Source organism: Nasonia vitripennis, chromosome 4 (genome assembly GCF_009193385.2).
Source record: "Nasonia vitripennis strain AsymCx chromosome 4, Nvit_psr_1.1, whole genome shotgun sequence".
Classification (NCBI taxonomy): domain Eukaryota; kingdom Metazoa; phylum Arthropoda; class Insecta; order Hymenoptera; family Pteromalidae; genus Nasonia; species Nasonia vitripennis.
Genome location: NC_045760.1, coordinates 22,782,644 through 22,809,753, shown reverse-complemented (window position 1 = coordinate 22,809,753; position 27,110 = coordinate 22,782,644). Strand labels below are relative to the sequence as shown.

The following is a 27,110-nucleotide window of genomic DNA, read 5'->3' as shown; positions in this document are numbered from 1 at the left end:
ATCATTAAAATAATTTTGTTTATTTTTATTATTTACAATTTGTAGGTATTTTCAAGCTGACAACGAATGTTATCAAATATAAATATTTAAATAACAGTAAATATGTGAATAAGCAAAATTCAATTTTTAACATAAAACTTCATTATAATATATTACATATATAACACATTTATGTTCAAAAACATCACATTGTTTTTTAAATAAATAATCGTCTTAAAATAAAATAATATGCATTTGTAACGAATGTATTTACAGTCTAGCTTTTAACTACTTCCAAAATATATTAGTAATGCACAAATTAAATAATTTTTATAAGCATTATTATCATTACTGTTATCATTATTAAAAAGTGCATAAATTAATGCTTTAATTATTACTGACTCAAAAAAGTTATGTGAATTAGTAAACAAACAATTCTGGGAAGTGTATTTCATAAGCCGGTGTTTGACTTGGTTTGGCATCTGATGGAGTTCCACCTGGTATTGATTGACTGCGAGGTTCAATCATTAAAGCATTGAAAATTTCTGATAATTTGCTCTGTAAAACATCATGCTGTAATAAAATCATGAAAGTATTAAAAATAAGAGTAAATTGAGTTCAACATGAACAAGTAATTTTTAAATACCCACTTTTGGTTGTGTTTTTTTAATAAGATCATGGAACGGAGCATTTCTGAATAGTTGAGAAAGTTGTGCTCGTTTTTCTTCTTCTAATATTTGGGTATTATTTGTTTCTGTTAAAATACGCTTCATACTATCAAACGTTAATTCCTCTCCGGGCAGTTTCTGATGAAAATATAAAATATAGTTAGTATATATGGCTATACGAGACAGACTACTAAGGCATATTAAAAATATTAATATATTTAAATAAATACCCTTTGTACACCAGGAGATGATCCTGCACTATCTAGCTCAGTAGTTCCACCATTGATGTCACCCAAAGAACTTCGTCCAGCACTGTCAACCCATGAATGCCTGAAATAAAAAGTTGCATATTAATTTTATTCAATGCTAATATTTTAATAAAAGTTTTGTTAAAATAGTTCTTTTATTTATTATGAAATATAATAGATACATAAATCTTTGAATTGTAAGCACAAATCTAAATAAACTTTTAATCATCAGTGACTCTGATACCTTATGTACAGTTTTTTTTTAAATTAAATACTTGCTAAATCATGAATATTTATAAAAGTAAAAAATTTTCACTTCACTTTTATGTCATTAATAAAATACGATTCGAAATTCAAATACATGCAACTTTTTAAAATAGTCTAACATAGATATTTACCTGTGCTGTAAAGCACTGCTACTATAACCTGATCCCTGCTGCAATTTTCCTGTTTCTAAACCAACTCCTTTAAGACACTCTGTTACAATAGTTTGATCTACTATAAGTGCAGTTGGTATTCGAGATGGCAAATGTGGATCGTATTGAGAACGTAGGTCAGGTAATAAATGAGTAGCTTCTTTAGAACGAGATTCCACAATCTTCAAGAAAAATCAAATTAGTATTTAAGTGACGTATCGCTGATTATTAATTTTAAAGCTACTATAGAATGTTACCTTATTTGCATAATCAATAAGAGTAGATATGTTGCAAACGTTTGCAATCAAAACCAATAAACTGATAACTGTAGAATGTAAATTAAATTTGATTGCTATGTTCATTTGAATACTTGTTAGAGCCAGATCTTGGAGACTCATAACAAGACGTAATAGTTCCAATACTGTTTCTTCTGAAGCCAATTCAACGGTCAAAAGAGCTAAGGTTGTATAAATAGCTTCAACATTTTCAACTCTATTATTTGTAAGTTCTAACGATTCATACAGAGCCATATAAATTTCTGGACCATGTTTTCTGATAAATATTACATCTGGCCTAGATGCTTTTTCAATGGCAAGATCCAATTCAATAATATTTACTCTAAAATAAGATTTATCATCACAATTAATACAATATTAGATAAGCTAAGCTTAGAAATTTAAATTAAAAATAATTTATGTAGCTTACGTCGGTTTAGCCAGTTTAGTGATATTTTTGTGCCTATCAATCAAAGTGTGGAAAATTTTTTGGACTAGAAGCCTCATCTCAAAATCAGATGCTAAAGACATCCTCAACAAAGGTTGAAGAAAGCTTGGTGGGAATGTTGTGTTAAGATGTATAGTTTGATATTTTGTTCCAACCTATAAAAAAAATTAATAATTATAAAATATATAAATGTTACCACCTGAATAATTGCTTTAATAATAAAATAAAAAAAAATCATTTACCTTTAGTAGTGATTTCAGTAATATACTTTGAAGTAAAACATCTCCTTTTCCAGCTGACGTAATAGAATCAGGCTCTCCATATGGCACTTTGCTCATAATGAATTTCATTATTTCAATCTTTTGATAATCAGGAAGATGATTAGCAAATTCACCAAGTGCATTGATAAGTGCTTCTTGATATAATTGCTCATCATTAGTAGATGACTGATTTCTGGATACACTGACTCGAAGGTGGGTCAATAAGGAACTAATGATTTCCAATACAGAAGGCCCTAAAATATGATACATTGATGAAAGTTCATGTAGCGAAAATTAAAAGTTTTCTTATTTTCGTAATATTTTACACACCGACACTTTCACCAGCAGCAATAGAAATAATCTTTGATAATGTATCTGCTATACTTGTACGAATTTTTGGAGAAGATTGCGAGTGTTCATCTAAATGAGTCATTAAAGCTTCAACAACAGTGTATGAATACTGAGACTAAAATTCCAAACAAAGATAACATCTGATTATCATGATTAGTCAAGAATATTTTTGTAAACAACATTATTTTTGTAAAGTAAATTACTTGAATGGAAAACATAATTATTCTAAATGTATGGATAGCAAAATAATTTGGAACCCATAACTGATGGTTATCCAAATGCTTGAGAACAGGCTTTATAACACAACGAATGTGACCAAATGATGCCCGCCCCACCAATTCTCTCATACAAGTTTCTGCAAATTGTGGAGGATCTGACCTTTCTTCAGTGGGACTCTCTGGAGTCGCATTTTCCTTATTGGAATATCTTGCATTTTGCATATTGTACAAAAGGGAAGGTACAATTTTATCCATGTGTACCATATTCCAAATGTTTTCTACTAAATCATCGGAGACAGTTTTCCTCACAACACCCTGCAAATTGTAAATGTAACAATATTAGTCAGTGGTTCATTTTGAAATAAAAAAGATTTTATGAAATTGTAAATTACCTGCAGTCCTTGAATCCCTGCAAGCCGAATCTGTTTTCGAACTGTGGAATCATCATTGTTGGAGTGACACATCGAAGAGTATTTTGATACAAAGAAATCGTAACGTGTGTGATAAGATGGCGTGTCTTCCTCGATGTTGGCAAACCTAACAAACTGGAAGACGAAAGCATTTTGTTCAACTGAATTAATGCATGTATAAAGATTCTTTGGTCACACAGGTTGCTTGGTAGCAAAATTTAAAAAGCAATTTTGCATTGTCAAACATTAGTATACAGTAGAAAAATTGTTATTGGGCACATGGGAAAAATGACCATTTTCAAAATATTTCTTATATACATGGCTAAATAACTCACCGATTGGGTCGCCAGAATTTGCAACTGTGGATCTGTTGATTCTAATAACTTCTGAACCATTTTTAAAAAACTTTCTACGAACAGATTTAAAGTTTGTGCATGGCAGGCAGCTAATAATTGATCCATAGCTTCCATGGCGATAACAACAAACCCATTTCTGCGTCTAAAATAGAACAGTTATTGTTACTTGATTTTTACCCAAGACATTCATAAAACTTGCAAGAGTACTGCAATTTCAAAAAATGTTGTTCGTACCTAGAAATATCTCTAGAAGCTCTTTGAAACAAATATTCGCCTATTCGATCCAACTTTTCTGGACTACTCAATGAGTAAAACATCAGTTTCTCCATATTATTTTTGATTAACCCATCCTAAAATATGAAAAAAAAAATTAATGTTAAAAATTAATATAAAATGTTAAAAAAAATTAACATTGTTTACATAACCAATATTTAAACGAGATAGTCGTAAAAATACCCTATCACACAAGTGCATTATGGGACATACAACAGTCTAGTCTAGAATTAAAAGCCATGAAATGTCACTTTACCTGAGGATTGACAGGAAAAATATTGTCCACTAATCGTTTGTACCTTGGTCGTAGTGCCGAACAGCACCAACAGCAGCCTAAAAAATAAACAATAAAATAGTTAATGATTGGCCAACGATAAAGTATATAGGTTGAAGTTTTAACAGGTTATTATTTTTTGACATTACTGAACATGTTGGCAAATATCGTTTGGTTCTCGTAGGGGCGTTAAGTCGTTGTAGTATGGGTGCTCGAGAAACGGGACGAAAAAAGCTTATAATAGAGGTGTAAACTGCGACGTGATTATGTTATTCCGCGCCAGGGCTTATTTTAGCTCTTTTCCAGGCCAGACAGATGCTGAGCTGAGGCCTGAGGCGCAGCCTTGTCGGCCTTTAGTCTTTATGATGTACTTATGCGCGGAGTCACCTGCGCTGCGGCGCCTCCTTCGATCCACACTTCCACCCACGTTTCCACCGCCGCACCGTCGTCGCGATCGTTGCGAGCGCGAACACGGCGCGAGGCGGAGGTCCGAAACTTCGAAATCAGAACCCGCCCGGGCTCCGAACCTGACTGAGCTGATGGGGCCAGAAGCTGGAAAAAAACGTTCGCAAGGCCACCTAGCGGTTGTTCTTGAAAATGTCCCGTTGATTTTCAACATTCCCATACACATGCCCTGCAGATGCAGATCACGCTGATCAAGTATATTTTCGTTTCCGGATTTTGAGACTTCCATACATATGTGTACGTATACGTGTGCGCGCGCGCGCGCGTGTGTGTTATGGCTTTATAGGCGCCTGGCGTCCCGCAGCACGCCATACATCAGAACCACAGATATTGCGACACGTTGAGGCGCGAATTTCAAATGTAAAAACAGAACGATTGTAATATAAAATATATTATGAGTCATTCTACGAAAAGTCGGACACTTGACGAATGAAAAATTGAGCTCCTGCAATGTTGTTTTAACAATACGTAAAAAACATGGGGGCCACCTCCAAACCACGCATGCCAACAAATTTACGGGCCAATTGGTATTACCAAAATATAGTCTGCATTGCGCCCCGTGTAATTTGGCTGAGCAACTATTATTTTTCCCAGCTTTGTTGGACAGCCGAGTCATATTATAGACCTTGATAAAAAAAATCATCAATAATGCCTGAAAAGCTAGAATTTTTACTTTTTTCTCAGATTTTCCCATTTTTGACGATTTTCACCCTATTTTAAATTGCTCGTTACTCTTGATAAGGAAGATCATTTCAAACGATTGATTTTTAAATTCAAGATCTCGGAATCGGCTGTCCATTTATGCCGGAAAAAATAATGCTCGCTCGGCCAGGTAATAAATTCGGAGTGCAATAAAGTCTGTTTTTCGGTAATTAGTAATTGGCCCGTAACTTTTTGTTGGCATAGGGTTTGGAAGTGCTACCCATGTTTTCTATACGTTGTATGCTCAAAATTGCAAGAACTCAATCTTTCGACCGTAATGTGTCCGACTTTTCGTCGAATGACTCACATAAATATAAATAAAGGGTTTGATTAAATAATTGTATACAATGTTTTTAGTAATTGATAACGCGTTTTTATGTATTTTTATTATCTGGGACATTTTCCCTTTCATTCATACAAATATAGTGGAGAATACAGGTAGCATAAATAATGAAATCTGTAGATTTGACATTTAAAACTGACATTCCCATTTGTACTTGGCAGTAATACTTAATAATAAGTCCATCAGAACGATATATGTCATCCAAGCATTAGATTTAGCTATTACACAACCACATTTCGTCGTTCCCTACAAAGACTAGCACAGTTCAGAATTGCCGCCAAAAGTAGCACAACTCATGTATTTACCGCGAAGACTAGCACAACATGCGACTTTATATTACTTAAAATGTGAGTATTTTATGTTTTTATTGGGTTATTGGGTTGGTTAAGTTCATGAAAACCTTGAACAAAGACAGACAAACCTCAGTTTTAAAAAGTCTCGGAACTTTCTAAAAAAAGTGAACAATTTAAAAAAATGTTTGTAAAAAACTATTGTATTTGGGAAAACAATTTTAAATTCGGTAAAAAGTTGTAAATTGTGAATGTTTAAAAATGTTTATTAGGGACAGTTTCGCAAAAATCGGGAAGTTTTTATAGAAATTCGTTGTTTAAACTTTAAGTTGTGCTAGTTTTCGCGGGAATGTGCGAGTCGTGTTAGTCTAGCTTGCGTAAAATGAGTTGTGCTAATTATGACGGGAAATTTCAACAGTGCTACTCTTCGTAGGGAGCGACGATGTATAGTTGTCTGTGTCAGCTTCTCATACTCTGCAACAGCTGCTTTTTCATATTTCTTTGTAGATCGAAAAGTTTTCGGATAAAAATAATCTAAAGATTTTTTTTTGCCAATAAGGATTTTTATTTGCTGAGTATGTAAATATTTTGTAAACCTTGGAGTCTGTTATGCTTAATTGTCTTAGCTTTATACAGTCTGACAAGGAATGTAACCAACTCTTCGTGTATAAAAATTAGAAATTCTTGTATTACAGCTATTGTTCATTTCTTGTACTTATTGAATTGTGATATTATTCTCATTATAGACGATTCTTCATTATTAACGATAGCGTCAACTACTTCAATTGTATTATTGTATATGTATAGAGATATTTGAAAAACGGGTATTAACAGAGGGGAAAAAGTATCTTTTCCCCGTTTGAGCTCAAACTTTTTATAACATGCTTGGAATGGACGATTTTCTACGCTACTTTTAGGCATGAAAAAAGGCCCATTTCATGCGCCTATTGGGAAAAATAATAGTGGAAGCCCTTTGGTTCAAAGTGGAAAAGTTATTGGAATAAAATCGTGGAACATACGCTATACAGGTGGTTGGCCAGATGTTTTTACCAACATGTATAGATATCGTAGATTTATAAGAAAAGCTGTATTGTAATAATATCTTGTTTGATTAGAATCTAACCTGCTACGCTCGTGCTGCTAATTCGCCTGCTAACTCGCTACGCTCGTGTGCTAACCTCACGGTGCAAATAAGGATTACTTTAGTCACGAATAGGCGAGACTTGCGGATTTTAGCAGTCTGTGCTATCAAATTTTATACGATACTTTTGTCTTAAATGGTTCAGTTTTATACGGCGCTTGCGCATAAAAAGTGCCCGATTCCATTCCCATCAAGTAATTAAATTCTAAGAAAAACATTGTGTATTAATTTGAAACATAGATCGATTTTCATCGAAATATGTTTAACAGAACATGAAAGTATGTCGAAGCATGTTGCCAAAGTCGTATGTATTGGTACATTTATTGCTGATTTAATAACATAACCATATATACTCGAGAATTGTATATATAGATTAGGAATTCTTCGCTTGTCTGAAGAGGCCTTTGGCAAACATAACATATGCGGATTTATAACTAATCTTGATATGCGGAGAAACCACTAAAATCTTTTATACATTATACAATAAGCTTATACTTTAACAAAGCAATCATGGTGAATTTGGAATGTAGAATATACAGTTGTAGCCGCATCTATAAAGAACAGTAATTACGTATACTGCGCGTGAATTGATCCACGGTATTGCTACCAAATCTGACCGTCACAAAAAAACCACATGGCCATAGTCAACAAAGGAGGAGTTTTCATGTAGCTGTCATAGCGGCAGTCATGGCGACAGTAATAATACCGTGGATCAATTCACGCGCAGTGTACATAAAAATGTTTTCAAGTGATTTGTCGCTTCTAACAAAGAATAAGTACACTGTATATAGGCATCGTAAAAATGACAAAACTTGACAGAATTAAAAAAATTTAGAAAATTTTAAAAAATTGCCAAATATATTTACTAGTTCTTGACGCAGGCGTACCAAACATATTAGTCTTCGACGCAGGCGTGCTAAATTTACTAGTCTATACACAGCGAGCCTAAAATATACTAGTTTTCGTCAATAAAGTCGAATGCATACGAGCTACCTATGCGCGATGACGGCTTATTTTGCAAGGTTCGCCACTTTTTCACGGGATAAACGTACTAATTTTCGTTATTTGCTTGGTCAGTTGTCAGCCCGACAGGTTGAAATAATATTTAGACCAAAACTTCTTCGCCGACGTAAAGAAAATAAATTGCTTATCCATTCGGCGGCATAATATAAGTGATAAACAAAAGACACAGAATAACAAGTTGACACGGTTGGTGTGAGCACAGAGAAAAACAACAGTAGCGTTGACTAAAGCTAATTAAGTAAAGCAGTTCAGTAGATGCTACTGCACAGACTTCAGTAAAATCGACTTGAATGCGTGCGACAGCGAAGAGGAACGGCGCACCTAACCTATAAGTATACTAATATGGTGTAGTGTGCGACACGAGAGACTGAGGGAGAAATAAAGATATACATAAATACGCAATATAGTGTGTCTCATCGGAGACGAGATACAAATAACGTGATATTTGCGCCAATCACCCTTCCCTGTGCTCATAACTATTCAGTCCGAGTCTCCTTCGCGGAACGGTCAAGAATGGTCTTCCTATATTATTATATGGCCTTATTTTGTTGGTTTTACAAACCAACTATGACTAAGGCTATGTAGAGCATAGTAATAATATCTATCGTGCAATTTTCATTCGTAATTTTATTTAGTACTAGAGTTAGTTACCGAACTGTTCATTCAGTTGAAACTACGCGAGCAACTTCAGTTAGATTTACTTAACAGCCGTTACTGGAAAATTTAGGTTACATTTACTTAAATTTTGAGTAAGCACAACGTTTTTTTTCTCCGTGAGCAACGCATTATTTCGAGCTTTGACGTCAATGTGTCATTTGAACAGGCGCACGATGTAAAGTTTAAGCACGCGTGAGCTACAAAAGTGCTAATATAATTAGCTCTTGCCGGCTCTTGCGCAGAGAAGCTGATAGTTTTGCGAGAGAGAGAGAGATAGAGAGAGAGAGAGAGAGAGAGAGAGAGAGAGAGAGAGAGAGAGAGAGAGAGAGAGAGAATCAATAAAACGTGCTGCGCCTTCAGCAGGAGCAGCGTAGCGCGAGTTGTGTTCAGTGCAGTGTATACGGCAGGTCCGATGCGCGCATGAATGAGATCCGCGGGAAAGAAATACGATAAGATGAGGAAATAGATACAGGAATGCGCAGCTGCGGCTGAACTCACATCCTGGATCGGTGCACTTGCCCACGACAGACTCGAAAATGTCTGGCGCCTCGGCCTCGAAGCAACACCTGATAAGGGCCATTTCTCTGCTCTAGCTTCGTCTAGCAGATGGTGGCTTCCTTGGCGACGCTTTGGCGTCCTCTTTTCCGGGATTTCGCGAACAGCCTCCTGCCTCGCGGGACGGCATGTGCGCCGCCGCGGCGAAAGTCTGAGCAAGCATGCGGCGCGTTCGGCCCACAGGCGCGCCTCTGCTCCACTGACCCGCATACGGCAGCGTAGCCGAGCCAACCCTAACTCGCGCACCCTTTTATATATAACTATGAACTAAAGTACTGCACTTCTACATGCTACCCTTCCCTCGCCTCGCTTCGTGTCTTGCAGTGCGCGCGCGCGGCCGTCGCCGCATGCGCTCGAACAGGTTACTTTCTCACATATGTTTTTTCAGCATTGCTCGTACTTGTACGGAGCGCTGGACCTTGTTTGAAAAAAATGTTGATCTATTTGTCTATATACTCGCGTAATAACGTTAGGACGCTTTGGACGTCTGCGATATCGAGGTTTATGTAACGCGAAATTCGAACGCGACATAACAATATGAAGAGCTATTTATATATATTTGAAAGAAACTCTTGGTTCACTTCATTTTTTACCATAATTTTTACCATAAATTCCTCGAGCTACTTGTCTTCCATTACAGTGGTAAATGGACAATCCTTTTGTACTGTCTGATGTAGATTTGTAATAAAATTTATAGTGAAATAAGGAGATGTACGTTGCTGTCATAAATGTACTCCAGGAATGTTTGTACGAATAAAACATATACTTTATTATAATGGAGGTTACAATGTGCGTCCGCTCTCTAGCCCTGGTAGGCGAGTTCTGGTTCTGACGTTTTGTCGTGGCAATGCTGCCCTTACACACAGGTGACATATATATCGTCGGTCCCTACGAAGAGTAAAAAATATTAATTAAATATTATTATCCATACGTTGTATATGTAGCTAATAAATTTAATTAATATTTTTCACACTGTACTTGTTGGTAACAACATTTAATTAATATTTAAAAAAAATGTCTTTCATCAGGTCTGAGGGGGCATGTTTAAGGTACATTTTAAGCCCGGGTAGAGTAAAGAAGACGGTCCGGATCTTTCACAAAGCCGTGGCAAGTGACTAAAAACACTTATTTATATAGTAAAATGTCATGAATTTTGGTCAGTGATTTTGTATGGTATATATATGATATTTTTCGGTAGAAATAGTGTATATTGTAAATATTTTTTGTTTTTTAATTCACGTGAAAAGAACAAAATTTTATCAAACGTATATTTTGTTGTTTTTTTGCAGGATTTAACCCAGGCTGGACCCCTTAAACAAATCTGTACCCACTTTTTTCCAGTACTTTTCAGGTACTTCACTAGGAATCATCAATTCATGCATATTGTTTCTTTGGTATTTTTGACATGTTTTGCATTTAAATATCGTTGACTCTATATCTCTGCTCATTCCTGGCCAAAATAATATTTCTCTGGCTCTATTTTTAGTTTTTTCTATCCCTAAATGGTTATAGTAGCTTTGCTAAAACTTCCTTGCGTAATTTTCTCGGTACTATTACACAGTCATCCTTGTATAATAAACCATTGTTTTTAAATATTTTGCTATGATACGCGTGAAAGGGTTTAGCCAAGCTGGGCAAATCTTTTAATTCTGTAGGCCAATCCTTCTTTATTAATTCTAGTAACGTTTGTAATTATTCATCACACTTTATTTCGTGTACATAATTATCTCTTATTTGGTTACTCATGTGATCAGATAATGTTATGTTTAAAATATGCGTATTTATGTCTTTATCGTCATTAGACTCTTTTAAATGAGCTCTTGATAGTGCATCAACTATATATACCTCTTTTCCTGGTTTATGAATCACCTTTAAATCGTGAGGTTGTAATCTCATACGCATCTTTTGAAGTCTTACGGGTATTTCTGACAAGAATTTATCAAATATTGGGATTAACGGTTTATGATCGCTTTCTATAATTGTTCTTTTGCCTACTATGTATTGATGGAACCTCTCAGAGCCGAACAGTATCGCATACATTTCCTTTTCTATCTGTGCCCAATTTTTTTGACTTGGTGTGAAGGCTTTTTACGCATAAGCTACAGGTAAGTTATTTTGCAGTAATGTGGCAGCTACCCCAGTGCTGCTTGCGTCAACGCTGAGCTCACAATCAGAGTTTGTGTTATAATACTGCAATACTGGTTCACTTATCAAATAATTTTTTTTTTTCGTTAGTTCTCTTAAAGGCGCTGTTCCCGACATGCACAATTTTACGGATAGGAGCATCGCACTGTGGATTTATAGAAGCCACAGTGTAGGCTCGCGGCTCACTCGATTCTATAGTTATCGAGTGAGAGTGCCGCTTTCTCTTCCTCTTAGTCATTGAAATGACTTATAAGCAGGAGAGACTACATTGGTCATGTAGCACTAAGACAAGAGAAGCGAAGTGTCGCTCTTGTGCTTAGAGGGCCGCAGATGCGTCGTATCTGCAAAATAGGTACGCTTGATAGCAGCCTACGTGCATGTATTTAGTACAAAGCAGTGTGTATGAATGAGTATGAAAGTTGGTCGGCAACGCTCGCGTGTGTAGTTTAATATTCGAAAAATGTAATCATTGTTCCTGATGCAGGTTTTCTAGTCGTGAATCAAAACGAGAGTTTTTCCTGCGTCGCAGGCTTCGGCCTGGGCAAATGCGGGAACAGAGAGCGCGTTGTATTTTTGTGTCAACAGCGGAATGGTGTGTGAGTGGCTTGCATGTGCGCCCGAGAAAAGGGCTCGCCCTGTAGAGGCGAGTTCTAGAGCCAATTTCATGACTTTCCTCGGAGGAAAGTAAATCGGCTCGAGTTCGGATCTCGAGTACGGACATCTGGCAGCGCGCAGTCTGGTCTCGGGCGTGCGACAAGGCCCGCACGGCCGAGTCGGGCGGGTTGCGCGCGTTGTCTGCACTCGAGCGGCGTTTTCATTTTTATGGTGGTACGGATCAGCGCGGGAACAGCTTCGACGAGCGTCGGGGGTTTTCCCGAGTTTTTCTAGTACAATCAAGCCATTGTATACGTGAAAGTATGGAGTGCATGTGTCCGTTTTTAGAACGATCGGCGACGATCGGGTTCAGCAGCGGCTCGACTCGGCGAGGGTGGCTGCAGTGGCAGCTCAGTTCTGTTCAGGACACGAAGCTGTTCACCTCGTGCCTGATTGTACGACGTGCATAAGAGTTTTACATCTGAACAGAAATAAAATATTTGAATTCAGCTTCGCTCGTTTTTGTAGTTTTTATAACTACCTGTCACTTCCCTTTTTCACATGATAGTTGCTCACAGGAGTGACGACAGGCGCTGTGATGGTTGATTCGTGCGGAACAAATTTTGCTACATATGTTAACATGCCTAAGAGTCTTACGACCTCTCCTACATTTTTTGGACTTTGCATTTTAGAAATTGCTTCGATTTTACTATTATCCATTTTTAGCTATTTCACATTTTTTGAAGTTAAATCTGACACCGTGCTGTCGTGCCCTTTCAAAACCTTTCCGCAAAATTTTGTCATGTTGTTTTATCGTTTCCGCATGAATCAACATATCATCTACAAAAATTTCTACATTTTTAATTCCTGAGAATATCTTTGAATATACTTTATCAAACACTTCAGTCGCCACGTTCACTCCCATAGCTAAATGTGTGAATCTGTATAATCCATATGGTGTTTGAAATGCCATTAGTTTCGAGCTTCTTAAAGTTAAATGTATTTGCCAAAAGGCGTGTGACGCATCGAGTCTTGTGAAGATTTTAGAACCGTCTATCCTAGTAGATAATTCCTCGAAAGTTGGAAGCTGCCTATGTTGTCTCGACAAACAAGAATTTAGCGCGTGCGGATCCAAACATGTACCTATCGAACCGTCCTCTTTCCTGACCTACCCTACCCCAGCCTACGAATTTGGAATATCGGTATTAAAAAAAATATAGAGGCACGTATTTTTAATAGCACCTTCCAAAAATAACAATTATTTTAACTGCACCCCCGTAATTAACGAGTAAAAAATAGGTCAAGATCGCGCAACTTATAAGGTTAAACTCAGATTATATACTTGGAAATTTGCATTTTTTAAAACATAAATAAACTGCACCCTACTCAAATCTAATTGCACCATCGTTAAAAATTGATAAAATGCGATAGATATTGTAAAAAACCAATAAAATGCAATTTATCTATTGTCGAGCGCACGTGGCGCGTGAGCGCATGCGCGGCGTATGTGTTTGGGAAATTTCTATTTGGCATATTGTATCTTCTGTAATCTAGGATCTTGATTGCTTTAGAAAGGTACTTATAAAAGAAAAGAACAGTCTTAAATACATGACTAAAGCAATCATCTTCTTATACCTACATCTAATAGTGTCAAATACAAATCAGAATCTCCATATCATATACCCGCGCCGCGCATGCGCTCACGCGCCACGTGCGCTCGACAACGGAAGAATTGCATTTTATTGGTTTTTTACAATATCTATCGCATTTTATCAATTTTTAACGATGGTGCAATTAGATTCGAGTAGCGTGCAGTTTATTTATGTTTAAAAAAATGCGAATTTCCAAGTATATAATCTGAGTTTAACCTTATAAGTTGCGCGATCTTGACCTATTTTTTATTCGTTAATTACGGGGGTGCAATTAAAATAATTGTTATTTTTGGAAGGTGCTATTAAAAATACGTGCCTCTATATTTTTTTTTATACCGATATTCCAAATTCGTAGGCTGGGGTAGGGTAGGTTCTTTCCTGACAGGGGCTTTATTGAGATAGAATGATACATCGAAAGTCGAAAAAAAAATCGATAAAAATGATGTCGGTGAAAAGGCGCCTTGAAGTATCGCGACGGTCAGCAATTCGGAAAGCGCATGCGCATTCACGAAGCAGATTTCAAAAATTCAAATTTTTTTGAGGTTAAGATTAACAGGTGTATGTATAATACTGTTTGAAATAATTTTTCTTATTAAAACTCAGGTGATAATCAGGTGATAATCAGGTGAATCAGGTGATTATCATCTGAAAATTATGTTGATATTTTGATATATAAATATGACAAATCTGTTCTGTATGAAATTCAATATATAACATTAAATAAGTCAATACTTTTACTTTATACAATCAATATGTATCATAACAAATATATTCAGATATCATACTTCATACTAGAGGGCACTATATAAAAAATCATAGACAAGTAATAGAAATGATTTAATTTATTATTTATCATAAAGTCGTTACAATAATCTTTGGCAAAGATTCTCAAGAACAAGCAATAATATATTTTAAAGTACTATTATACTGTTTTTTTGGAATACTTTTTAGTGAAAATTCTTCATCATCTCTGATCAGATTTGCAAGACTTTCTGTAGAATTTTTAATCATAATGTCCTTCTCACTCTCTGTTAAATTTTGATAACGTCGTTGCTCATTTAGATAATCCTCAAATAAACCATGAACAACAAATTTATTTTATGTATATATATTTTTGTTGTTGTTGTTGATATGAGCAACCGTATTTTAGTTTTTAAATTAACTATCTACATGCAGATAATTTGTCATACTTATACTTAAGTACAAATTCAATTTCCGAAGTGAACAGTGCTTTATAATATGTTCTCCAGGTATTGTCTTGCTTTTAAGTTTTTCTAAATTCAGACAACGCTGGGCTAATTCCCGTGGTTTCCAAATAAATTCTCCTAAATCTCGTAAAAAGCTCGTGTATTTTTTTGCTTTAGCCATTCGCCATGATCTTCTACCTACTTTGCAGCCCATGCCAAGATATATCTATAAAATTAAATTTGCATCTATGAAATGGCTTAAAGATACAAATATTATTGTAGATATTAACTATATTATATATACCTTATCATCATCAATCTCTTGATATCGTGTGAATTCGTCATTGAATTCTGAATTCATATCATATTGTTTTTGTTTGTACAGTTTATTTTTATAAGTATATAAATACTTGCATTGAGTCGTTCTGCCATCTGCAAATATTTATTAGTTAATTTTCAATTATCAATTTGCAATTTGTCTGATAAATCAAACAGGTCATCTTCTGATTTTTTGATCAACTTAGTTGCTGATAAATGATCATGTGTTCTGTATTTGCTAAACCCATACTTTATTAAAGAGTTAATTTTTTTTCCATCTTTTAGTATAAATTTTATTACTGTTAAAGGTTTTTGTACTTGTTCCTTTTTAATTTTGAAATATGTTTCTGATCTTGCAGATACACCAGATTTATTTGGAGACTTGAAGAATGGAATCATGGTGTTTGTCCAAGAAGGAAATTTTTCGCAAAGACTTTGGAACATTAAGTAAAATTTTTCACAATGATAAAAGTTGGGCTTATCCGTAACTTTTTCATGAGACAAACAAAGTGATTTTGCTTCTACCACAATGTCATTAATGTATGACGATAATGCATTTTTGCATTCTCCAATAGGTTCTTCATTGTTATAATATGTTATTGATGGTGAATTAATTAATTTTTCATGTGTTTCAGGTTCTGGTAAATTATACATTCTCAAAGTTTGTGTTTGGAATCGTAAACTGTTATAACATGGGGAATTATCTATTGTTACAGGGGACATTGATACAACAAAAACTGCTAAAGCTACTTTTCTAAATTCAACAATCGAATCCAATTGACTCATAAATCCTATACATCTTTTGTAAAACTGAATAATATCATTATCAAATCCATTAAAACATTTCCACTAATTCAACGTTTGTAACAGATGAAAAATGTCAGAACGATAAAAACACTTTGGCAAGTCACACAATTCTTTTATCAAAATTTTATAACACTGTAAATTATATTCGACAAATGTTAAGTTACTAGTGGCCAAAGTAATAGCATTCTGAAGTGTAGGTGATCCATCAGTGCACATTTCTTTTGGGATAGAATATATTTAACTCGTTTAACAACACTACCAGTTGAATCAAGAGATAAAGGTAAGTTCAAATGTGATATTCTATTCCAAAATTCAACTTGCTTATCAGTCCAATAAAAAACATAAAAAGGGTTCCAACTAACTTTTCGTACACCACATTTTTCTCTGACAAACTTACACATTATAGTTAAAGAAGGTGTGTACTGAATATCATCATTCCTTGCTTCTTGCCTAGCTTTTTCATAAACTCTTGAATCGTGTAAATTTGCTGGTTCATAAGAACAGTTTAGCATTAATTCATTTCATATATCTTCTTTGTAAGCAGTTGCATGTTTGTATAATAAGATTTTTTTTGCTTCAATTCGATCATCCAATGCAAGCTTTCTTTTTTTGTGTGTAAAACTTTATGTGTTGCATACGTTTTTATTTCAAACGTATATAGTGTAGTTGACATATCTTTCTGATCATGCATTTTTCCATAAATGCTAGTTTTACAATCAGTGCAGTATCCGCTAAAAATTACACTTTGATCAATATCTACATAACAATTTTTAAAATTATAGGCGCATGGCAACTTTTCTTCTTCCCATATTTTTTTATACACAATATTAGTCCAATCATTTTTTAATCTATTTTTTTTTCACCACAGAATGTTTAATTTTTGACCACTCTTCTTCATTTAACTTGATTTGAAAATTTAGTGGTTTACAGTTCTTTGGATTGCAGTCTTTATGAACAATAAATTCTTCTGTTTGTGCTGATTTTTTTTTCTTCTTTTTGAGTGGTTTCAAACCCTTGTATTTTAATAAGTTTGTTTTACAGTTATTCCTATCATTGTACACATACAAATATAATGATTTAGGTTTCATTTTAATATTTAAACTATCACAAATAGTGCTCCAAACCGGATCTGATTGTTTTTTCAGCAAACTTTTTTCACGAAAAATCTCATCTTTGAGACCATAAAAAATAACTTCTGGTGAAATTTCTGGTTGTGGAGGCATTTATTTATATTGCTTAATTAAAATAATGTACACAAGAAAATATAGGTACATTAGCAAATTAAAAGATCTGAGGACTTGCGAGATCGAATAGATTAAAGTACATACAAGATGAAACATGTCTCCAAACTATTGAACTGTATGAGAGTATTTTGTTTATATTCTTAGAATTTGAAATCGAAAAGCCTACAGCCGCCACCGCGGGCTTCGCGGCGCGGGGACAGCTGGGTAAAAATGGCGACGGTACAGTGGCGCTAAATACCTAACCTAAATATGCATGTACCTATAAACAAGGCGGACATAAATATCTGCGGCACATCGCAATCATTTCATGGCACTGCGAAAAAATACGTCAATTCAAAACAAAAAGCAGTAAATACAATTACAATAATTATACTTAGCACATGTTTGATCATATTAAAAAACAATCTTTATTTACAGGTGAAACATCTGACTTATTTATAGCTTTGCAAAATATATGATATAAAATGATAGAAGAAAATATATGATAGGTTAGCAAAAATCAATACATAATTGCAACGTACAAATGAATAATATAGTTTTGACTGTGTCTCCGCGGCCGATATCGCATACGCGAAAACTTTGTAGCGTGTGCGAAATCAACTAACAAATTTTCCGGGAAAATTTTGCGTGCGCTACTAATCAACCTTTCGCGTGCGCTAAATCTGTCGCGCACGCTAGAAAAATCAACCTTTCGCGTACGCTAGATCTTTCGCGCGCTAGATATAAACTTTTCAGGCACGTTAGTATTTTTAAGAGCAATTCTTTCGCGTACGCTAAAGTGCTCCAAATTTTCTTATAAGAAGCAAACGGAGTACTTATACATAGAGATGTTTCATTCATCCTTCATAAGTCACTCTTGTTGCTTCTTTTATATATAGGAAATGTAGAGCACTTCAGCGTACGCGAAAGAATTGCCTAAACAAGAAAAACTCTAGCGTATGCGAAAATCTCTCGCTCCATCTCTCATACAAGTACTCCGTTTGCTTCTTACAAGAAAATTTGGAGCACTTTAGCGCACGCGAAAGAATTGCTAAAAGAAAAAAAAAGTTCATTTATACCACTCTAACCTCAAAATGCAAACTTTAATTGCAATTTTCGGCTCCCGTGGTATAGTATACTATTCTAGCGTACGCAAAAAGTTGATTTTCTAGCGTGCGCGACAGATTTAGCGCACGCGAAAGGTTGATTAGTAGCGTACGCGAAAAATTTTCCGGAAAATTGTCTGTGGTTTTCGCGTACGCTAAAATTTTCTCGCGTACGCTACATTTTTTTTCGCGTACGCGATATCGGCCGCGGAGACACACTCTATAGTTTTTTATTATTGACTGGATTGTAAATACAATTATTAAAATGTCAAGAGGTCCAAAACCAACAGTGACTATTGATGAACGTGTGGAAGAACTACAAAAACATGAAATATTTGATAAAGATGGCAAAGTAAAAAAAGAATCAGATCCAATTTGGAAAATAATTTGTAAAAATCTTAAAAAAAAATTAGGAAAAAATATAAAACCTCATAATTTGCAAAGTTTCGTATCTCAAGATAGACAAGACATTCAAAGTAAAATAATGAAAGCACAATCCATGGCACAATCCACACAAAGTGTTTGTAAATAATCTCCTGTTAATAGTCTTCGTTTACAATTCAAGGGACCAAATTCATCAGAAATAGCGAACCAAAAGGATTTACTACTTACTATTCAAGAAAATGTTTTGTACAAATCAATTATACGAGAAGTGTGTGGATATCCATTTACTATATTTCATTGGCCAATCCAAGCACTTGAAGTATATAAAAGTCTATCATCTTCTGAAACTTTGATCTTTGGAATTGGAAGTTTTGTACAAAAATTTGAAATACCTTATGAGTATATCAGTGAAGATATATTTTTATACAGCTTAGGTGTTGAATCGAATAAAGAATACATTCCTATATGTCAAGTATCAACAGAAGATACTATTATTGCACTATTCAAAAGATTTTTCACAGAATGCTTGAGAAGTGGATTGTTGATACCAAATAAAATATTAATTGATCATTATTTAACTCATTGTCATGCTGTAACACAGGTATTCAATGTTAATTTAACGTATGAAAAATATCTTGTCAAATGCTTTTTATATTTAAAACATGAAAATAGTGAATTGCCTAGATGTCAAATCAGAGTAGATATTCGAGAAGTACTTCATAAGGTTGAACAATGGGATTGTTTGGTCAAAGTTTCTCCACAGTTAAAAAAATTTTATGCTAATTGTATTTTTGTATTAAGTATGGCTGAAAATCTATCTACGTTTGAAAATGTGCTGTTATGGATATTTGTATTGATATCAAGCAAATTTGAGAACGACTACACCAAAGATTATTATAAATTTCTTGTTACAAAAATGCAAGAACTAAAAATTGATGGATTTATCACAGAAAAAGAAAATAACAATCATCGATACTCAAAGAACATATTAATAGCAAAAGACAAAGCTGAAGTGCAATATAAAGATTGCAAAGAGATCATTACGTTTCTAAAAAATATTTATTTTACGGCTTCTTCCTACTTAACATCTGAAAATAATTATGATCATTTTGACAGGAACCCGTATTATAATGATGCTATTGCAAAGAATATTATAATTCTCTGTGTAGAATTTATTACATGGTCTAGAATTATGAATAACCAATATAAAAAGTTCAATAATATACACGAATTAAAAGTGACATCTAGTTTAGAAAAATATTGTGAAGATTTTTCACAGACTTTATCTTATACTCAAGAAAGTGTACCGTTGTTGCATGATAATTATTTATTAAAAAACATATCTTATGTGAATGATAAATTAGAGAATGTTCAAGATGATCATAGCAAATTAAGCTTGGAGAATAAAGTTAAATAATGTAATAATGCAAACATCTCATATTTAAAACATGAAGAAAATTGGATGGGATTAGTACACGTTCAAGATGACATACTAGCTAGTCTATACGATAGTGAAAGTGACAGTGATAAAATATCTGAAATTTCAAATTCAAATAGTGAATTTGATAACAGTGTTAATATTCAAGCTAATATTAGTATTGTAAGTAATGAAAATGAAGATAGCAAAAACTGTGATAGAAGTGAAACTGCTGATGAGACAAAGTCTGAGTTTAGTGATGTAGATACTAGTATTGATATCAATAGTGACAATGAAAGTAGTAAAAATGATTTTGAAAGTGAAAAAGAAGAATCGAGAGACTTTAAATCTACAATGAGCCAAAAATTAGATGTCGATAAAAAAATATTGTTGAAACTAAGAAAAAAAGAGGAAAATTATTAGAACCTTGTCCTGAGTTGTGCCTTCGTCAACAATAACCAAAAAAAAAGAAGTGGGAAACGTTCGGTTATCATAAATGCCAATCAAAATAAGTCGGTTAAAATCAATAAAAATATTATCAGATTAAAAACGACAAGTTCTTTTGATAGTTTGACAGAACTATTGGTGTCATCGTATTATCTAGTAAATAAGTTTCAAGACTATATCAGTGAAACATCCATGTACAAAGCGAGCGACTATTTACAAATAGTTTATGAATATGCATCAAAATTTAACTTACAATCACTTTATAAACAAAGAGCCAATTTATTAAACAAGATTGGATATCATGATAAAAACAACGTATACTGGCAAAAAAGTATGGGAGAATTTTACTCTACAGTAATGGGTACAAATATACATAAAAAGATTGTTTGTTCAAGTTGTGAATTTTCAGCAGATAAATATCTTGAGTGCATTAAACTTTCATATGAAATTATTTTATCAAAAGGAATACAAAATTTATCAGATATTCTTAATAGCATTTTAATCGATGAATCTCAATGTTCTTTCTGTGAAAAAGAAACAAAATTTATAAATAATTTTGAAAACTATCTCTGTATTGATATTGAACAGCAGCAGTCAAATAAGTGAAAAAGAAAGCTTAATTAATTTAGATGATATACCGAAGTTGCTAATAATTGGTAATCAAAATTTTATTCTATCAGGTGTAATAGCATTTCAAGATCCACTCCAAACTAATGATTTAAGACACTCCGTCAGTTATTGTAGAAATTTGTCTGATTCATGGATAAAACCAGACGATACTTCAAAAGAGGTTGAGGTTTTTAATAAAAGAAAGCCATGCGTTAAAGTAGCTCTTTTAATGTACATTGAGTATGATGTTCCATTCAACGTATAAAATATTGAAAAATGTTTAACTATTTGAAGTTGTAAAATATATAATAAAAGACAATTATTAAATTGTAAATTCTGTATTCTCATTACTTTTCGTACCTATTTCTAACAAATTATTCCTAAAAAGTGTCATTAATCCTAAATTAAATTCATAAGCTTTTATTTTTTTTAACTAACTTATTTAGTTGAATTTGCATTTCATGTATCTTGTTATTATCTTACAAAATAACTAGAAAAATCATCAATCGAGTTAGACTCAAGCTCTAAATGTTGTTCTCCTATAAAAAAATATAGCCTCATCAGCAAAATAAATAAATTAAAATAAGGAACAAGACAATAATTGTTACCTAATAGCTTTTGTGTAGTCCATAGAGATGTGATGCGTTCTTCCTAATAAGTATAAGCGAGATGTCATGATGCTTCTTTATTTACCCATGAGAAGAAATTAACATTCTGAAAAGTTGAGAGGTTATAAAGCTAAGAGCATGCTTAGACCATACAGTACTTTCACTTTTACTTTCAGATGTACTTTCAGGCATATGGCCGGATCTGATCTTAGAACTTTTTTTAGAGAAGCGCTTTTTATTTACCTCCTCTTCATCTCCCATTGAAGAAGGCCATATGAATTTTGGCAGAGCAAGTTTGTCTACAGAAGCGCAAATTAAATCCTTGTGAACCTCGAGGCCAGCTTGATGTGCTGCTACCAGTTTAAAGTAGCGTAAAACTGCTTTCTGTTAAGTGTGTTACTTTTAGCACCACTGCAAATATCTAGTATCTACAAAGAGTACAAATATAATTATACATTTTTGTAATAGTAGAATAAAACAACAACACAGCACGTATAGTAAAAAAAGAGCAACAGAACTCAGCAAGCAGCAGGTAAACAGAACAGGGAGAGCAAGACAGAGAATGAAAGAGTGAGAGAAAAGGTATAGATGTTTCTGTACCTGGAGGGTAACCTCGGAGGGAAGATTAGCAGACCTGAGAAGCTTGCCAACTTTGGCCGTGGGCACGAGGTTGGTGTCGGCGTTCTCGCAGCAGTATAGATGAATATATCGCCGTAGTACACTGCGCCTGTGTACCTGTGCTCGGGCGTCGTCAGCTGCAGGTTCGACAAAGCCATCGTTTCCCAATCGCCCATCGGTCTCGTCGCCTACCTTCCGCACACCTGTTGTGTACCACCGGCTCCGAGTAACCGATTATACCGACCTCCTTGCTATTTATTTCTCTAATCTTATCCAAGAGTCCTTCTCGCTCTCCGGCACTCACTACTCCATTTGCAGAGCCGCACTTCACCAGCGTAACCTCCAGCTGATGCACCAGACGACACGATCTAGCTTTGGACATACACACATGGCTTTCACCTCGCTCGTCGCGGATGGCTTTTCTTTTTCTTTCGAGTAGTCGACACCTTTTTGATTATCTGCTGGCCGGCCGCGTATGTGTGTTGCGGGGTGAGCTCCGCACTCAGAGGTTAGAGCATGAATATTTCTAGAGTTGCCAACTGTTGTGTCGTCTGTTCTACGGCGTCTATGCCGCACGTAATTATGCAGCTATAGCTGGAATATGGAAAATCATATTTATTCAGCAAATTTACATTTTCCATAAAAACCATTAATGTTATAAAATTGCGCAGAAAATTTGCAGACGATTGAGCCTAATTACGTATCTATAAGATCTCTGTAGCACAAGCGCAAGTCGTTTTTATCCGAAAATGGGTAATCAAATTTATTACACATGTCACAACCTAACAACGCATCGCTAGACTAATCGCATTTCTATTTATATAAAATGTTCTGATCTGGAAGTTCCTTATATACTAACCGAACAGTTTTCGTCACTTGTTGAGTGGAGTTTACGAGTCGCTCCCTAGCGTCAGTAAGTGATCAGGCGAATTCCTGTCGTCGGTTTGAGTTACGACGAATTTTCGAGCTCTGTCGGTAATTTTTTACCGACGGAGCACAGCGAGTCAACGCGGAGTGCAATTTTTACTATACTGGTATAGAAATTTTTGACGAATGTATAGTACACATGAATGTATAGTCACACAAATATACTATATTTTCTGCATAGGTTGAGTTTGTCTCCCGATTAGGAGAAAATATAGTAATTTTTAGTGATACATTTCTCTCCGTGTTGTTTTAATAAACACAAAATATGGATATTTATTTAATTATCTAACTGAATAAAATGTATAAATACATTATCAATAATTTTTAAACTTTTGAGAAGTGGGAAGAAAAGTATCTTATCTTCCGCTGCAAGAAAAACTCTATTTTCCACTCGTTTCTTAAGCACAGAACAGGGCCTTTTTCTTGTCTCAGTTTAAAAAAAAATTATTCTTGACTTTACTTTACTTTACTTTAGACTTTGTCTGTACAAGACAAAAATATAAGATACATAATGCGATAGTACATTTCGCCGGTCCCTATGAAGAGTAGGGATACGGTTTAGATTTGCCACAAAGACTAGTACGGTTCAGATTGGCCGCGAAGACTAATACATTTCAGATCTTCCCCACATGAAAAAATTCAATTGTTTAGAAGAAAAACAAATAGTTATTTTGGTTAAAACTAATTGAATTGCAATATTTTTAAAGTCGCTAAAAAAATTTTTAAATTGCAAAATTTAAAAAAATTGTTTGACACCGGACAATCTCTGCACAAAAATAACCCTACACGCTACACAAAATAATTATACACAGGAAATAACTACACGGAAAAATTCTATACACATATTTACTGCACGGAAATTCTCTACACACATTTTCGGTAATTTTACATCGCAAAACTCTACACAATCGTATAACCTATTGTGGCGAAAGTTGGCTTTTTCAAGCGAGGATAATGATTCAGCACGAGTGGGAGTCGAGGGCGCCGCAGGCACTCTCGCGTCGAAGACTAGTATACTACGTACTCTTGTGTCAAAAACTAGTACATTTAGCACGATCGCATCGACAACTAGTGCATTCGCTTTTTCAATATCGTAAAAATTCCAAAACCATAAAAATATTCAAAATTTTTGTATTTTCAAATTTCAAAATTATTAAATTTCTAAATTTTAGAATGTTTAATTTATTAAATTTTCAATTTCCCAAAAAATTGTATTAAAATTTTAAATGATTTGTGACGGAAGAATGGGTGTACACGAGGAGAGAGAAGAGGCAGGGAAGTTCGGTGTCACTGTATTTATTATCCCAAAATATCGGAGCTCCGCTCGTTTGGAGAGTCGCCGGTGGTCTGCCCGCTCGCTCGTCGACGCGACTCGTCGACGGCGAGCGGTTCCACGTGCCGAAGTGCAGCGTTGTACTTCTGCGCGCGGAAACTTTCGGGCTGCGGTGTTCTTCCGCTGACGATGCGTCTGGCGCATCGCCGGAAATGCAGGCCATCGCAGATGCCGCCGGAAAGCCCAAAGCTCGTCCGTGACACGTCCGAGGTCGCGTGGGCAGACGTCCCCGTCGCCCGAAAAAAACAGAACTTATGCAAAAAATAGTCAGAACACCGCGCCGAAAAGTGCATGTGTGTGTGAATGTATGCGTATTTATGTGTGTCCCCTTTTTTGACTGGCTTACAGTAGGATTATGAGAGTGTGTGGGTTCGTCCTCCTCCGTCTTCTGCGTGCGAGACGCTAGTCAAGTGTGTGTATGTGTGAGTGTGTGCGTGTGAACGCGGATGTTGTTCCTTAGCGGCCGCTGCTGCTTCACAATTTGTATGGAACGGAGCTCCTGTATGTACATAATTCTATTCCTTAATACTAGATGTGCGGTAGACTGAATAATAATTCCGCTGATTATTTTATGAGATAAATGATATTTTATGAAAAATTGACTAATCGTTATTTTGTTTTACGCCCAAATATTAATAGTAATAGTAGTACCCCTGAAATAGTCAAATATAGTAATATATAAAACCCATGAGAAGCTAATATATAATGACGTAAGTTACATAGTGAATTATTTAACGATAACATTTTGATTTTCTAATTCCTGAAAACGAAACATTCATTATTATTATGGTGGAGAACTTTTTAAGCTTCTACGCGGCTAGTGTCGTTTTAGTACTAGTCGAAATTTGGCTTTTTTTTTTTTTTTTAAACTCATAATATATTGAAGCAATCATTGTTTCACTGCGCGTAACTTAGTTCCATTTAACCGGCTTCGAAGCCTCCGTACCTCTATGAACGGAGAAGTATCGAACTGCGGGCAGGAGGATTCTCTTGCTGGTGAATGGTGTACAGAGAGAAAAAGAAATTATTTGTGAACGATGCGTAGATGGCAGTTCTAATCACGGCTCCTAGCCCGGATCATCTCCCTCAGGGTTTGCAGCTCTAGTTGTTTTTCCTGCTGCTTAATTAGTTTGCGCATTGGCTGACCGGCGCGACGCTTTTTGATAATCCAGACGCCGCTTATGATTACAATTATTATTATTACAGCCGTCCAGCTTGAGTAGCTGAATTTTGACGTGAAGCTTGACAAATTCTCTAGCTCGAATGACTTTTCTTTGCGGTCCGCGATTTCCCGCACCTTTGTCGTTATATCGCGAAGAGCCGTACCGGTTTCCAAAGTTTCGAATTTTACGCCATGCGAATTTTCCGCTCGATTTTTGGCTTCGACCTCGATTGCTTGTTGCATTTCGATCGCTTTGCCTTCGATACTACCTATTTCGGTCAGCATTGCGGAGACGTTGAATACGACTATATCGAAAACCGATGCGTTTGCGTAAGATGTTAGCGAGCGCGAGGCGGCCAAGTGCGCGTTCGCAGTTTGCGCTGAGCACCCTGGGCATAACTCGAGTACCCCTGTGCCACTTATTTCAGATGTTATTTGTTCGGCTCGCTGGCACTGTATGTAAATGTTCTCTGCGTTGCTGACGGAAAAAATCCAGGCATTTGTTTTATGGAGTCCGAGCCACACCGTGTCGCGTAGCTGTTTTATCCGAATATCGCAGTGTTCGGCCGTTCCCAGCGCGTGCCCTGACGCGATTTTGATTTCGCATGCGACGTTACTTCGAATTTCTCTGATTGGTTCAGTGTTAACTGCAATCAGTAGGTCATCGAGCTTGCGTAGCTTATGGATTCTTTCTGGGGGTATCGTCATGTACGATCTGTTAGATTCGCTTACTGCAAAAAAATGGTATTCATTCATCGGGCCAAATATAGGCCGCGATATTTGAAATATTTAGCGCGCGCTGCACAGACGGCAGCGGCGAGGCTTTAAATAAATTAAATTTGTGGATATCCAAGAGCGGGATGGCTATCTGGTACACCAAGTGGCTGTTGGCCAGCAGTACCGTTACTTTGCATATTTTAAGGATTGGTATGGCGGAGAAGTTGCCGTCTGGCGAGGGGAATTTCGCATTCGCGACAGTGTTGGTTGCTGTTTTCGCCGCGTATAATAGCGTTTCTGGTGGCATAATTCGCGGATGAACCATGCCCTGTGTCGCGAAGAGAATTGCATCTGTCAGGACTTCCGTGTTCATTTTAAACAGCAGTAGGTTGTCCTTTACAGCTTGTACCTCGCGCACTGCGTACCGCGATCTCGTTGTCCGATGTGATTGATTTGTTTATTAGGGTGGCTGTTGAAGCTTCTAGTCTTGTCAACTTTGTATCC

At 35.5% G+C, this 27,110-nt stretch overlaps 1 protein-coding gene across 2 annotated transcripts; it reads right to left on the bottom strand.

Annotated features, from left to right (window-relative positions):
* Positions 1-4: 4 nt before the first annotated feature.
* LOC100119102 (protein EFR3 homolog cmp44E) lies at positions 5-9,553 on the bottom strand. Of its 2 annotated transcripts, none has more exons than XM_001599832.6 (14): positions 9,296-9,553; positions 4,159-4,235; positions 3,864-3,979; positions 3,609-3,771; positions 3,256-3,408; positions 2,849-3,178; positions 2,625-2,760; positions 2,277-2,548; positions 2,017-2,189; positions 1,569-1,929; positions 1,294-1,493; positions 878-977; positions 630-785; positions 5-552 (listed from the first exon to the last, which is right to left on the bottom strand). In XM_001599832.6, the coding sequence occupies exons 1-14, from the start codon at positions 9,375-9,377 to the stop codon at positions 400-402; spliced, it is 2,472 nt and encodes an 823-aa protein (XP_001599882.1). In that variant the 5' UTR covers positions 9,378-9,553; the 3' UTR covers positions 5-399. The 2 variants fall into 2 exon arrangements, with proteins under 2 accessions (XP_001599882.1, XP_003427397.1); XM_003427349.5 differs by lacking the exon at positions 9,296-9,553 and adding an exon at positions 4,326-4,835 and having other exon boundaries at positions 119-552.
* Between the last annotated feature and the right edge of the window lie 17,557 nt (positions 9,554-27,110).

What these genes read in the sequence shown, in the direction of transcription:
- LOC100119102 (XM_001599832.6), bottom strand. Translation starts at nt 9,377, where the DNA reads ATGGCCCTTATCAGGTGTTGCTTCGAGGCCGAGGCGCCAGACATTTTC. An exon ending in GCTTCTAGAGATATTTCTAG is followed by an intron (nt 3,772 to 3,863) that starts GTACGAACAACA and finishes GTTCTATTTTAG; the next exon opens with ACGCAGAAATGGGTTTGTTG. An exon ending in CATCTCCTGGTGTACAAAGG is followed by an intron (nt 786 to 877) that starts GTATTTATTTAA and finishes TATTTTCATCAG; the next exon opens with AAACTGCCCGGAGAGGAATT.